This window comes from Necator americanus, chromosome V (genome assembly GCF_031761385.1).
Source record: "Necator americanus strain Aroian chromosome V, whole genome shotgun sequence".
In the NCBI taxonomy this organism is placed as follows: domain Eukaryota; kingdom Metazoa; phylum Nematoda; class Chromadorea; order Rhabditida; family Ancylostomatidae; genus Necator; species Necator americanus.
The window spans coordinates 6,810,801-6,825,383 of record NC_087375.1 but is presented as its reverse complement, the minus strand read 5'-3'; the positions used below and the strand labels follow the sequence as shown (position 1 = coordinate 6,825,383).

General features: G+C 39.3%; 1 protein-coding gene across 1 annotated transcript; it reads left to right on the top strand.

Annotated features, from left to right (window-relative positions):
• Positions 1-342: 342 nt before the first annotated feature.
• On the top strand, positions 343-12,877 carry RB195_013149 (uncharacterized protein; the record flags this gene model as incomplete). Its single annotated transcript, XM_064202836.1, has 19 exons — positions 343-379; positions 4,569-4,630; positions 4,911-5,009; positions 5,071-5,226; positions 5,846-5,906; positions 7,557-7,691; positions 7,891-7,928; positions 8,003-8,062; positions 10,167-10,270; positions 10,427-10,567; positions 10,643-10,801; positions 10,915-11,001; positions 11,063-11,234; positions 11,295-11,529; positions 11,743-11,874; positions 11,973-12,116; positions 12,176-12,277; positions 12,352-12,440; positions 12,770-12,877. The coding sequence occupies 19 exons, from the start codon at positions 343-345 to the stop codon at positions 12,875-12,877; spliced, it is 2,121 nt and encodes a 706-aa protein (XP_064058717.1).
• Positions 12,878-14,583: the final 1,706 nt, after the last annotated feature.

Genomic DNA, 14,583 nt, shown 5'->3' with positions numbered 1-14,583 from the left:
GGACAATCGATTAATGAACTATTGCCTTTTCAAATGGGAAAAACATTTGTGATTTGAAGCGACACAAAAACAAGAATGGTTTTTGCACTTTATGGACTTTTGCGCTCAAAAGCACAGTTTAACTAGAACAGCGTTGGGTGCCACCGCCCACCTACCTTTGCACCTTTCCAGATTTATTCGTGATCCCACATTGTATTTTGCATAACTAATTATTATGCTGTCACGCGTTATTTAATTATGAGATTTTCTGTATTTTTGCGACTATCGTACTTCATTTTTCTTTTACAGATCCGGTGCAACAATTCTGACTTTCTTGCCAGATATTCCACGGTTACTTCAGCGATGGCATTCCCTCCGCGGTTTCCAATGCCTCCATTTGGTTGGTGACTTTTTCTATACATTTCGAAGCGCTCACAAAAATAATTGCGGTGAATTCATTTGGTATGCAGCGTATGCAGTATAGCGGGGGTAATTCCTCTAAGGCTAAAGCTTTGATTATTGGTCTCCATAATGTTGTTCTGTTTTTTTAAGAGGCAGGGTATTTGTTGAGAAATACTGCCTTCAATGCACTATTAAAAGGAAGGCACCTTATATTGCTAACAACCATCGCAATAAAAATAAGATGTGTTTTCTATTAGTGTGCCTACGGGATTTTTAGATGGAACTTTTATTAGCCTAACGTTTCGGCTTTTTCGCCGTCTTCAGAGACGCAATGTTCCACCGGGTGTGCGGGCACTGGTAGCTCGCACTCGTCGCTACATAGTGTACCACTAATAGAAAACAGATAGAAATACGCCGAGCTTTGAGGAAACGAGAACGTTCGAAGGTGTTGTATTGGAATATCAAATGTTATTAATTTGGCTATTGGACACGCCAAACCGATTAACTATATGTTCACAACCAGTTGTTTAATTTTTGAGGTGCTCAGTGGAAAATAAGAAACAACATCAGCTACAACTGGCTTTCCACCTCGGTCTTTTTGAGTACTTATTTTTGTTGTTTTTCCTGAATGTTCGAAAATTAGACGAACTTCAAAGGAAATGCCGGTGCCGTCGGTGTTTTTGAAGGCGTCACCTGTAGAAATTTTCGTCTGTAAACTGCCGCGTTCTACGTGAAGAAGGAACTGCACAAGTGTTGAAGAGCCAATTTCCGGACGACACAAAGCATGGGGATTGCGTTGCACAGGATAGCTCGTACTTGTACGCCTCTAAACTCAAACTATTCTTTCGGTAGCTTTTTTTTCTTGAGGCCGTTTAACTTGGAGGATCAGTTGCATTGTGGAGGAGCTGTTGGCTGGCCTGGCTAAGCACTAAGTCGAAAATGACTACCTTCGCTTCCCTCTCTCGAACTAACGGAATTATAACGAAGACAGAGTAGATACACTTGTGAAAAGTGGCGCATTTCCCATCATTATCGCATCTAAGTTGTGGAAAAAATATATTCTTGGAAACTAGAAAATATGGATTTTGATAGAGAAATTCCTCGCCTACAATGTACTTTGAAACGAACAGCTTTACATCCAGTATGAACCGAGTTGTTAGACATGAACTTATCAGCATCAAGACCATACACTTTTTCACATTCAATAAAATTGAAGGAAATTCTAGAACCACCCAAACCAGAAAACCATACCATACCAGAAAAACAGAACCGCGTTGTAAAGAATCATCCTCATATTTAAATGTACGGTCTAAAAAATTCCCATAATTTAATGCAATAATTTCCTTTCCGAAGTGATCCGGTTTTCTCGGAATTTGTGATGGAAATTTCACAAAAAATATTTTCAGTTTTTTTTTCATTCAAATCCTTAAAAGGCGTAGAGAGTAAACACGTATCCGGTGCACAGAAAGATGCAGAAAATTAGTACATTTCACTTCCAGGGAGGGGTTTGCCAGATTGGTCCGATTGGACAGGAGCCAATGCGCATATAAAACGCCGCAGGCGGGCAAATACGGGATTAACCATAGTGTTTTGCTCACTTTTCTACGGTGCGGGTATATACGTCATAAATGCCAAAGCGGTTAAATTTCGAAGAAACTAGGAATTTTCAAGAATAGCAATAACTGTTTTCTTCTATATGTTCTTTACCCAGTTTTATTCAATTTGTGCCACCATCGACCTACTTCTTTTTCTTCTTCACTCACATCTCCTCCTCCTCTCCTTTCTCTCTCCTCACTCCTCTTCCTATCTCTCCCTCACCCTCCCGTCGGAAAAATCAAAGCACCTTACACTTGACACTGCTTCAACGCGTTTAGCTTTTTACTTGAAAATGATTGTTTGCAATAGTTCACGAAATAGCTGTTCGATTTTGCGAAGGTGTAAGAAATGCCCACAAATAAAGTATAACCTCTCAAAGGACGATATGATACATCTTATTCTTCTTCCATGTCAGCTTTTTCTGAGATATCTTCGTAACGTTAGGATGGTATCGATGTGTAGCCTCTTCGCGTGGTTTTGATTCTTAAAAGCTGCTAAAAGCAACTGCTTCGAAAGCGCAATTTGACGGCGCAGCATGCATATTATTGCAGCTGAACGATGGAATACTAGTCATTCCCATCCAACAATTTGCAAGGAATTTATAGAGGAGATGCAGAAAATCGAAGACATTGAAACGTCTAATAAACTCCCCGGTCATCAACCGTACATAGAGCTCTTTCCGTTTATTGGTAGGTTCCGAAGGGTGGAGTCTTTTGCAGAACTACCCATGCCATGTTTTGAATGCAGTAAACTCCGTCGTCATTATTCCTCTCTGGACGTCATAGAGTGCCGTTATGACAAAAAAAAAAGAACTGGCTAGTCCAATATGTATCGACATAGGCTAGTCGATATGTGGTGAAATACGAACAGTCTCTATTCTCTCATTATTCTTTCACGTACCACATCTGTTCACCTTTTTTACAGAGAGGTCATTCGTCATTTGCTTATATAGATATCACAGATCGTGGAGCTTCAGTCGATCACTGCTCCAATTTTGCTGCGTTTGTATTTTAACCTCTGTACATCATCACGGTTTTTTTTTTAAGAACAGGAATCAGATTTATTATCTGTTCCTCTCCAATCCTGCATAACTGGGTCTTTTCCTGATTTTCTCTCCTATTGACAAATTTAATAATAACTCTACAAATTTGGTACTTTTCTAACTGCATTGGTTTTACTTTGAACAATCGCGCAAAAACACACACTCGACTTTAATATAGTGAAGTTTGCCGCTTTTAGGCGACCCGTCGTACTATAGTTCAAGACGATAAAATATAGTCTGCTTTTGATGTGAAACGCCTAGTCAGAGTAGAAAAAAGATCCATATTCCCGGTACATTTGCAGAAACTAGTGAGATTTTCGTTTGTAATAGTATAAAATTTATACCTCTCCAAATCTCGCACATTTGTACTTATCCCTATCAAGAAAATCTCGTATGACTATGATCCTTTCCCCACGATCGATTTGTTAGAATACTGCTGCTGGAACGAGGAGATATCATTGCAGTTGTCCCATCTCCGCAAGCGTCGCCATTAGTGAGGTTCATTGCTTCGCAGCTAGCTCAAAGAACTAACTCATTGACGTATAACTGCTCGTAGTTATTTTCAGAAATTCCGAGAAATTCCTGCAGAAAGACTGTTCAAGTGGTATTTTCGCTTCAACCTAACGTTAACTGCATGTGAAGTAATAAAAATAGTACATTGGTTGACATTGCTTTTCGTGAAGCATTCCTTAGCTGCTTCAGTCAATTATCGCAGAGTTAGAAGGAAAGAAAAAAAACTTAATTTATGCACTAGTTTCTAAACAAGTGCATAACTTGAGAGGCATTTCACCTTTTTGTTATCTGCTATGCACTACTCTTAGCAGTAGTGCAAATCTTGTAGTTTGTAGATTTTATCAGGATTTTTGTGGTCTCAGTAAGATCCAGTATGCATTATCCAGTATCTGTGGAAAACTTTGATGAATGCATTGATTTCTAATATCTCGTTCCACCTTTGTTCTTCACAAACCTTATAATTGCTGGTTTTCCAAACGTAAAAAGACTCTTGCTTTACGTAATCAATGTGTTTTTTTGAGGAAACTCTTAGACCCAACCTCTATTATACCTCATTTTTTTCTTTCTAATCACCCTTGGTTGTTCAGCTGCTGCATTCGTAAACAATGGAATGCGGGCGTTTTCGTGTCTCTTCACCCCACAGAACTCAATTATCAATTATTCAATTTCGTTCGTTCAATCGCATGTTTCGTTTAGTCGCCGCGAGCAACAAGTGTGTTGTTCCACTCAATGTTCCTGCAGTTGTCAGCGTCGCTTGTGTGAAGAACTAGGAAGTATCGATTTTCGCTATCTCATCCCCCCAAACATCACTAAGAACATCCAGAGACGCGCTTGTTCGCTTCCCGCCTACTTGTTCGGCAGGCCGCGATTTCACCGTGATTTGTTGTAAAGTACAATCTGATCAAATATCCATAATGTTACCCTTTCTGGGTTTGGAGAACATTCTGTTACCTGGTAAGCGCTAGATATTGGTCAGTTCAATTAAAAAGAAAAATAACTGTGCCGAAGCTGTTTAATCTTAGTTGCACTTCTTCAGGCTTTCCTCCGCAACCGCAAATCTTCTTCAATCCAATTGGACGTGGATTCATCCCTCCTCAGGTACTTTTCTTTGAAGTCGAACTCGAACTGACATCGATAATGAAGCTGTCTATAAGAGCGCTGCAGTAAAATGCCTTTCTCTTTTGAAAATGTGTTGCTTTGTTATGCAAATTAGAATGTTAGGATGGGGATTGGCTTGCTGCTGAGACCCGACACCTGACAGCTGATCACTCATTCGGATTTTGTTGATGACTGCACGTTCTTTTCTATCCCTTCGAACATAACATCGATATTTCTCTCTCACGAAAGGTGATACTCCGTAACTAGGATTCTGTTTCAGATCCAAATTACTCCAGTGAAGCAAAAGCCAGTGACGACTGTATTTGTTGGGAACATTTCCGAGAAATGTAGCAACGAATTCATGCAGCAAATGCTGCAGGTATGATTCTTTTGATCTGTCATAATGATTTGACCGCGAAGATGTGTGTTCCGTTATTAAGGAATGTGGAACGGTTACAACTTGGAAAAGAATACAAGGCTCGAATGGGAAATACCAAGCATTTGGATTCTGTGATTTTGAGGAACCAGAAGGGACATTAAGAGCATTGCGGGTGCTCAACGATTTCCAGATAGGGGAGAAAAAGCTAGTCGTAAAGGTAATGTAGTGAATTATAACTGATGAAGCCCTCCTGTAGTGAAGTGATTTTGTAAAGATGATATTAAGTGTTGTAAAAGTGGTAGAACTGCACACAGCTTCCTGAAGTACACTTGAATAGCCATATTATATGCATTATCTGCTAGAAATTCCCTAACCTTGCGATATCTTTCAGTCCTTTTTTTTTGCTTCCGTGCGTTTATTTATAATTCATTCGTTCTAAACGCGGTTCCTTTGGAACAGTTTCAATTGTTCTTGTCGACGTTAGGGACTGTTTTTTTTTCACTATTTGTCTTGGTTGTTTTAGTTGTTGAGAACAAAAATCAGATATTAGACCAAGCATTTTGTGAAGACGGATCTAGTAGTTGCTCTTATAATGCTATGCTATGCTTATAGTTTTGATGTTGTCTTTTATTTTGAGTATGTCGATAGACAGTTATGATTTTGAAAATGAGAGAGAAAAGTACATGACGGTGATTTGCAACAGAACTTTTTGATTGACAACATCATGATGAAAAAGGAATATAGGAGGTCTGAGAATTTTGAGCGGAGGAATTCTTTTTTGTTCAAGTTGGAGTTCAATTCTTTTAAATTTCGAAGTTCGATGGATAGTATTTAAGGCAGAACCGAAGGTGCGTGAAGAACTACGTGCATGGGCTATACAGCATCGTAAAGACACTGGTATGTTTTTAAAATTCTCCTTTGTTTATCTATATATTCTTCTGCAGTACCAAAAATGTGAGCACATTTTTTAGTTTCATCGTATAAGTGAGGATTTTTGCACATTTTTTAAAACCGTTTTTCTCCCGCTTGATCATCAGCTGAATGTTTTCGACTGCCTACTACTGTCCGTGATTTCTTTGAGTTGCTGTAATTTACTGGCGCGCATGATTAGCCTGAATTGATCCCAGCTGTTTGTCTGTCACACTAGCAGTCTGTCATGGGTCATTACAGTTTTTGCTGATTTTTTTTTGCTATAATTATTATAGGAAGCAGATGTTAGTGATATATTGTTAAACTATTAAATAACATATTGTTGGCATATATTGGACAGGATCTTTGCCTTCACTTTATTACCTCACCCTATGCATATGTGTAATATTACCCATGCTACAAAATTAAGAATGTGGTGTAGCGTTTTTTTTTGTTTGTTTATGGGGTGTAATTGCAGCTCTGGCTAATGGCGTTCTTATTTTGGCAGAGAGACAGCCTTCTAATGAGTAGTTAGTTATATGGCTGAAGCCTCATTTGCTTGGAGAAGCCCATGCATGCAGAAGGAAAACATAAGAGCTATTGTGACAGATGCATTGCGAGGATATTTTTTTATTTGTAGATAACAATAGTGAGTCGCATAAATAAGAACGGTTAGCTTGTGTGGCAAATTCATCAGATTTTGCCGTAAGGTGGAGTGTTCGCTCATACAGTCCTCCATGAACTCGAAAAGAAGTTTTATTTTTATTCATTCTCTCCAATTTGGTCGCAGTCACTGTAAGCCGACTATATAAGTAAGACTATATAGTTCTTTGAAAACCGTCCTTAGTCGTAAGGCTGCCGGCAGAAATCACAGCGGAGCAATCTGGCGGCTCTGCGGTTTAGTGGTTATTGAATGTTCACGATTGAAACGGCAGCCTGCGTCGCTGGAATTCTGCTAGCTGCTCAACTGCTACCGTATTCGGTGAAAAATTTCCATTTGTGCTTTGATATGAGGTGAAATCCCGCCCTACTCGACTCATGCGAGCATTCGAACGTCATTATGAGAAATATAAGAAAACGATGTGGTATTTTCTCCTGATTGTTGTCACGGTGTGCTTGTCGAGCGTATGGGGATTACACTGAATTAGTGAGGAAGCCTATAATGGGTATAGTAATCTAGTTATGTTATCGAAAGTTCGAAAGAAAATGTTAGATAAAGAAAGTTTATTTCCTTGTCTCGATCTAAACACTCTTTCGTACTACGTATATTCATCGCTTCTGTATTTGTTGTTTCCATCCTCCCCATTGCTTCTTCTTGGCGTCGAGATCCACTCTACTAGTTTACTGACACCATTTTACTTGTTCGCGCATTTGTCAGCGTCGGGTGTTAGGTTGCTTCATGTGACGTTGTTTTGGCATACTTTCGATTGCTTGACATAGCTGCTGAAACTCCCAGTTTTACACATGTTTACTGATGTATTGCAATGTTCTGCCTTAGTTTCAACCAAGTGTTCGCTTTTTTCTTTGCCATTTTTGTTTTTTTTAAATCCTAATATTTGCTAAACATGAAGGGTAAACAGCATGATGAATTAGGAAGTAGCTGCTGTGTCTAATGAAAAACAAAAAGCGATGTTGTAGGCAAGCCAGAACTACAACTAAAAGAAGACGAGTTACCAGCTGACGACGATGATCTTAAAAAAGATGAAGAAGTGCGGCTGAAGATTCTTAACTGGATTGACACAGATCATCCACAGCTTGTAACGTTGGCAGAAGGTGAGCTATATAATAGTTATATAGGGCTTTCTATTCTTTTCAAGGATTTTTCAAAGATTGTTCTTATATGTGTAGAGTAGTTTAGCAAGTAGACTTTAGGTAGCTTCGTTCTGATTTTTGTGAGTTTCTGTTTGTCGATTCTCTTTTCTTTTGAAAGTTATGGAATCGTTTGAATAATTGACTCATCTTTTTTTTGTAGATGGAGAGCTGTCAGATAAAGAGGCGAAAGATTCTAAGGTTGGTAATTTCGTTCGTAATTTGAAGAGTGTCATTGTGTGTATCAAGAGTTGGGTCTCGAAATTTTTGTTTAGAAGGATAAAGAGAAACAGAAGGACGAGAAGAAACGCGATTCCGGTTCGGAAAGTAAAAAGGTGGGCCTATTATTGATTGGAAAAAAGAAATAGATTCCATGAATGCGTCTTTTATAGCTATGAGATGAACTTGGGACATTTGCTGTACGTTTGTATCTTTAACGCTTTGTCTCTATCTATCTAGCGCTGTTTTTTTTCTACCTTTCTTTTGCTTGCCAAAGAATTACAAGTACACAAAGTAATCCTCCGCTGTAGTTTTGCCATTGTTATGTGAACGTGTAATAGTTTATGGGATATAGGCCTATAATTAGGCCCACTCTGATCACTAATCAATATTTTGGATATTTGTGGTTTAGTCAGACTCGCGCGAGCTGTTATACATATCTATAGGTGGCAAGACGGATTGCCCTATATGAAGGTAAGTTGCCCGATTCGAACTCCTTTGTTTCTACCATAATCATGACCTACTACTATTATTGCTATTACTGTAACTACTTATGTCTGTCGTCCGTGCTGCCTTTATTCTCACAACTACAGAAACGCACATAGAAAAGCGTCGCTACTCTTGCTCTCTGGTTGTTTTCATGTCTGTCCGTCCTTGCTTCTTCACTAGCGTACGAATGTGAACTGGCATCGCAACGACTGCGTGCCGTGGGACAGAATTTGGACGTTGTTTCTGTTGTGTGTGATGCATGTTAAATGGGATTCGGCATGGAGTTGTCATTTTGTTTGAGCGGTGAAAACAGTGAGGCGAGTTTTGACTGGAACTGCGTTAAGAATGTCAATTTACATTCTATACGTAAGGTTTTGTTAAGGAAATTAAGGTTACAGATTACATGTAGCACAAGGTTACAAAATACTGTTAGGTGCTTAATTTTGCATACCAATTCACATTCTTCGCTAGCCTTTTCTTTGTGTAAAGTGATATAAAGAGCCAAAACCCACATTCTCACATTTGTTCCTTGGATTCTTGGATGTAGGACATTTAGTTTGAATTATTTCATAGACAACACATTGAAATTCTTTTTCTTTTTGTATATACTGCGATACTTATTTGAAAATCTAATTGTTCGCGTTAATAAAGTAGTGTTTTTGCATAAGTGAACAGTTTTGAGAGATCTTTTGACTTCCCTTGTTAGCGGCAATATAAAATGAATACGGATAATATAATATTCTCTTTTTCCACCCATGCTATCCATCACAGCTGTTTAAATCTTTCCGCTCAACTTCGATGCATGCCGAATCCCAAATAAACCACTAGCTTGGTTCCATGTGTAGATCGTTAAGTTCCTTTTAATATTTTAATCGATTTCGAATTCAGGTTTAAATGTCGCCAGTACGAACTCCCATAAATGGTATGTGATGTGCTTAGTTTGCGAGACTGTTGTGTGCTAAAGGCGTTGAATAAGCCCGATTTTCTCCTTCTGCTATGCAAATTTTCACTTGATTTTCTTTATCTGGTAGCAGCCAGTGCTATCGTGATGATGAGAATTGATTGAGTTGGCTCTCTCCTCAGTAGCAGCTGCAGCAGCAGCATTATCATCATCACCTATACACAGCCTCGCACGCCACGCAATGCACGCATGGCAACCCTACTGTGTACCGCTTGTTGCACCCTTACTAATATGCTAGTCCGTATGTAACTCCGAACAATTACACACTTTCGTACTCAACTACTACGCTCAACACTTTCAGATACCATGAAACGCAGCGTTTGTTTCGATAGCAGGTCGGTGTAAGTGTATATATCATTATTGCAATATATCTATATATTCGAGTTGGCGTTGTCAAACCTATGTTCTCGTTATGGTCCTCCTCTCACCACACACGTGAGGTCGGGCCCAGCCCACACAGGGTGCTCTGTTCGGCGTTGACAAAGTCCGTAGCGTGTTTTATTGACTGTGCTTCTATTCACACCGTAGTCATTTTGCATGCTGTTCTAACGTTTCTCTTGTTTTTATTCCCGTATTCTCTACGTGTATGCATCAAGCAATCCGTTTCAGGGCGACTGTACACGTTTAATTGAACAGGCTGGTTTACCCAACATAACTCGTACTTGTCGGTTTAGGCGATGATGTTTATTTTAAATTGCGCAAATAAACGATGCGTTTACTTTGTTGTAGCGATGACAATGCGAACGAATCGATGTACAATACTATTTCAGGATGCAGAGCGAGAAAGGCGCAGGCGGCGATCACGGTCAGACTCACGTTCGCGTTCAAGAAATGAAAGAAGATCATCCCGCCGCAGCAAGTCGCCTAAGCACAAGTGAGTCCTTCCTTTATTCAAATCATAATCAGATTTTAATTGTTTATTTTGCTTTATGTGTTTCTTTCAGGTTGTCTCCGTTTAGTCTCTTAAAAATATTTTTTTGCAATACACTACGCAATGTATGTGACCCTCTTCGAATGAAAATTATTTCAGGCGTCGACGTCGTTCCACATCATATTCAGGATCTTCAGAAAGTAGCAGCTCAAGTGAAACTTCGGATTCCCGCAGTCGATCGAGATCAAGAGAGCGAACACCTCCAAAGAAGAGGAGAGAAAGAGAACGATCAATTAGCAGGTAACGCTATTTTTAATGGTTTTCCTTCTATCATTGGTATGTTTGTCATCCTACCATCATATATTATTGTTTTAGAAGCTCTGAGGATAGTGAAGAAGCTCGTGAGAGACGTAATCTTAAGAAGCAGATCAAAGAAAAGGAGCAGGCGTACGTAGCTCGTTTGACAAAGTGGGAGGCCCGCGAACGGCAAAAAGCCAAGCAGTATGAGAGGGAAGAGCGGAGAGAAAAAGATAGGTTAGTGAAGAAAACAACTTACAGTTGTAGTACTTTTTGTAGCGTCCAAAAATATTTGTTATAGTGTACGAAACTTTCACTGGTGTTTAGATTTTTTTTTGTTAAATTTTTAGAAGAAGGGATATCCTTAAAGAAGCCAAGAAACTCAAGCATTTCCTGGAGGATTATGACGATGAAAAGGATGATCCGAAATACTACAAGTAAATCTGCTTTTTTTACTGTACAGAATTTTGTGTCTTTAATTCGCTTCAGTTTCTCTAGGAGTTCGTCTTTGTTCCAACGTAAACGAGATTTTGAAAGAGAACGTGAAGCAGATTCCAAGGACCGCCTGAGAGAACAGCAGGAAATAGAAGAACTTCGGAAGCAAATTCTTGCTGAAAACAAAGATATCCAGGATGTGGACGAAGAGGCGCGGAGAAGACATTTGGAGAAGGTATTATTAAGGCTCCCTACTTTTATTTGGAACTGCCTTCCAAGATGAGCAATCGTTCAGGAAGAGGCAGCGATGCGTCGTCTCCGAGAAGATAGTGGGAGCCCTAATCCTCATCAACCGCTTGGTCAAAGAGATGGAGATGGGGATAGTTCCAGTAGTAGTGAGGAAAGTGACGATGAAGAAGATGGGAAGTCCCTGGATGGAAAATCAATAGGGGACGATGACCAGGATGCGAAAACCCCGAAAAGTGATGCTCCTGCTCCTACCACTAGTCAGGAAGATCGATGGAAAAGTGGTATGTATCCATATCATCAAGCATAAGTACTTGAAGGAACTAATTAGAAATGATTTGTTTGATTTGGTTGAGCTATAGCTAAGATTGGTATTGATCTTCTTTATTAATATTATTATTATTTACTAATTAGAAATTAATTCTTCTTAGAGAAGATATAGGGACAGATTTTCAATCCATAAGATTTGTTTTTCATTCCTTTACATTGAATTTCAGTGGACGTAACGTCTCAGTCGACTCCGTTAAGTGTATCATCGCCCACAATAACGATGCGGGGAGCTACCTCCAGTACATCGTTGCAAACTCTACAACGCCCGGAACTGAATGCCCGGCTTAATGGAGTTTTCGGTACAGTATTACGTTTTTTTCTTGATTCTATAAAGATTCAAGGGTTCTATTCTACAAGCCACTTTTCGTAACTTCTTGTTTAGAGGTGATTTTTACAGGAGTTGACGACGAGGACGAAGAAGGAGGTCGCAAACATCTCCGTCCCTTTGAGATTACACAAGAAGAACGAATGGAAACGTTAACCACCGACGAAAAAAAACGTATGGTGAAGGATCTCATTAACAATATACCCACTACCAAAGGTATTTTTCGTTTATATGGTGATCTATGTAAAGAACTTACCGTTGTTACTGATTTGCAGATGAACTCTTCGCTCACACTATAGATTGGCGGTTTGTTGATCGTTCATTGATTGAACAGCGAGTCCGGCCGTGGGTTGCGAAAAAGATTTTGGAGTTTCTCGGTGAGCGAGATATTGATATTGGTGTATTCCAATAATTTGTTGATTAAGCCTCTGAAATTGTTCTTTGTTTCCAGGTGAAGAAGAAAGTGCGCTAGTTGATTTCGTGTGCGAAAAAGTGGCCACAAAGACATCTCCTGATCGCATTCTTAGTGATATTGCAATGGTGGGTTATCAGGATATCTGTCTATCACACAATAGCAAAATATATGCATTTTCTACATGTTACAAAGTGAGAATGTTTATTGGGACCAAATTGCGAGAACCTTCTCTGCTCATAAAATTTCTGTGGATTAGTTCCTACTTGTGAAAATGACCTATTTTAGCTCACACTATTTGTTTAAACGTTCTTGTTTTTATGTTTTCATACATTTTGAAGTTCGTTTCTGTTTCTCAGAGGATAGATTAATTATCCTACCAGGACAATTAAACTAGTATTTAAGCTATTTTTAATATTTGATCATTTGACGGCTACTCAAAGAGTGCTCATTTCAGATACTTGATGAAGATGCAGAAGTGTTTGTTGTGAAAATGTGGAGGCTCCTGATTTATGAGAGCGAAGCGAAAAAACTTGGTCTTGTTGTTCCTCGCAGTAGCCAGTAACTGTGAATATTTCTTATGGTTAATTTAGTTTAGAATTGTCGTTGAATATTATTACTTTGTTGAAATTAAGTCGCAGGTCGTTCAATTACAATAACAAAATATTAAAGTTGAGCTATGCTATGTTTTATCCTTTTTCTCTATTTGTTCTTTCACGACATTCGTTTCTGTGCACCTTCACTGTTGTTGTAAGCCAAAGTTGTTAGGGTTTTCACTCGTCTGCGTTTTCCATGTTTTCGTATCACCTCAGCATTGATGCGTAGTTGTTTCCATCATCAACATCGTCTCAAAATGTTCGATTTTATTGGTTCAAATGACGTTATTACGGCGTAATTGATGCCAATAGGCTCGTGCCGCAGTGTAAGACTGCAGAAATCGCTTGTATTCAGGCTGCTCTTATCTGTATCTGGTTTCGCGATACTCTTTTCTTTGCAAGGTGAAATAAGATTTACTTCGTTTAGCTATTCAATAAAGATAAATATCTATTGTGATTCATATGGTATGCTGTTGAAAAATCCAAGTATTAGGCTTCTATAGTTCCTTGGAAATGTAAAGAATTTTTTTTTTGGAAAAGAGATTTTAAGTAAGGCACGTGCCACTACACTTTTGTTCATCTGTTGTTTTTTTTTAAAGTTATTCGCCCTCTGCCAAAAGGGATACGGGAGAAATGTGATTATGTCCTATGCGTGAGGAAGGAACGTAGTGGAAATTATAGGATATTCTGTGATTACTTTGAATTCTAATGATTTTCAACAATAGCTGGCGAATAACAGTTAAATGTTTGCGTTGCTGTACCTAAATTTTGTTTTACTCCTAGAGGTTTGCCATCACCCCACGGATCTGGAGTGGTGCCGGTTTCAGGTAGGTTATGTCTATACGGGGTCATAGATTATGGGGATTATGGTGATTTCGTCCATTTCTTCCTAATTGCCGTAAAAAAAAACGGCGGGGAAGACGCGGCTTAGAGCGTTCCGGGGCGCTATTTTCCCCTACGAGTTCAATTGGAGTGCGCCAGCCTTGTGCACGCGCCGCATCTTCCTAGCCGTTTTTTACGGCAATTAGGCAGAAATGTACGGAATCACCATCCTGTCCATAATCTACGACTCCGTACGACATAATCCACCTGAAACCCGCACCATCCCAGATTCGTGGGGTGATGCCTTTAAGCACATTCGTTGGTTATAGCTACTCTACGCGATTGGATCGATTCGTGCCTTTTAAGCCAAGAAATTAACTATTACTTAAAGAACTTTATTAAAATACGGAATGGATTAAGGCGAGCAACTAAGATTAAAAAGAGGTTGCGAGAAAGCAGCTGTGGGAATTTCTAGGTATTAGCTAGTAATTTGTAGGGACTCATATAAAGAGGGTTCCCGTATCCTCAACATATCTCACTCTCGAACTTCTATCTTTGACCAGTAGGTTTTTTCAGCTTGGAAGTGAGACTTAGATAACGAGCAGGGTGATGTGCTAGTTCCATAACGTAATTGAAGGAGCAAGGTCATTTTTTTGTTTTTCTAGATTATTTTGAGCATGGGGGCAAAATGACACCGCTTTCCGCGTCATGGCGCCGCATCCACTTTTCCGTCCCAGATTGTGACATACCTTTTGCCAGGAGCAAACAGAGAGTAACAAAGAGGTTCCGCGTAATCGATATTCGCATAATCGTAGATGCTGCGGGCGTCCTCGATCCGTGAACTATGGTAAAT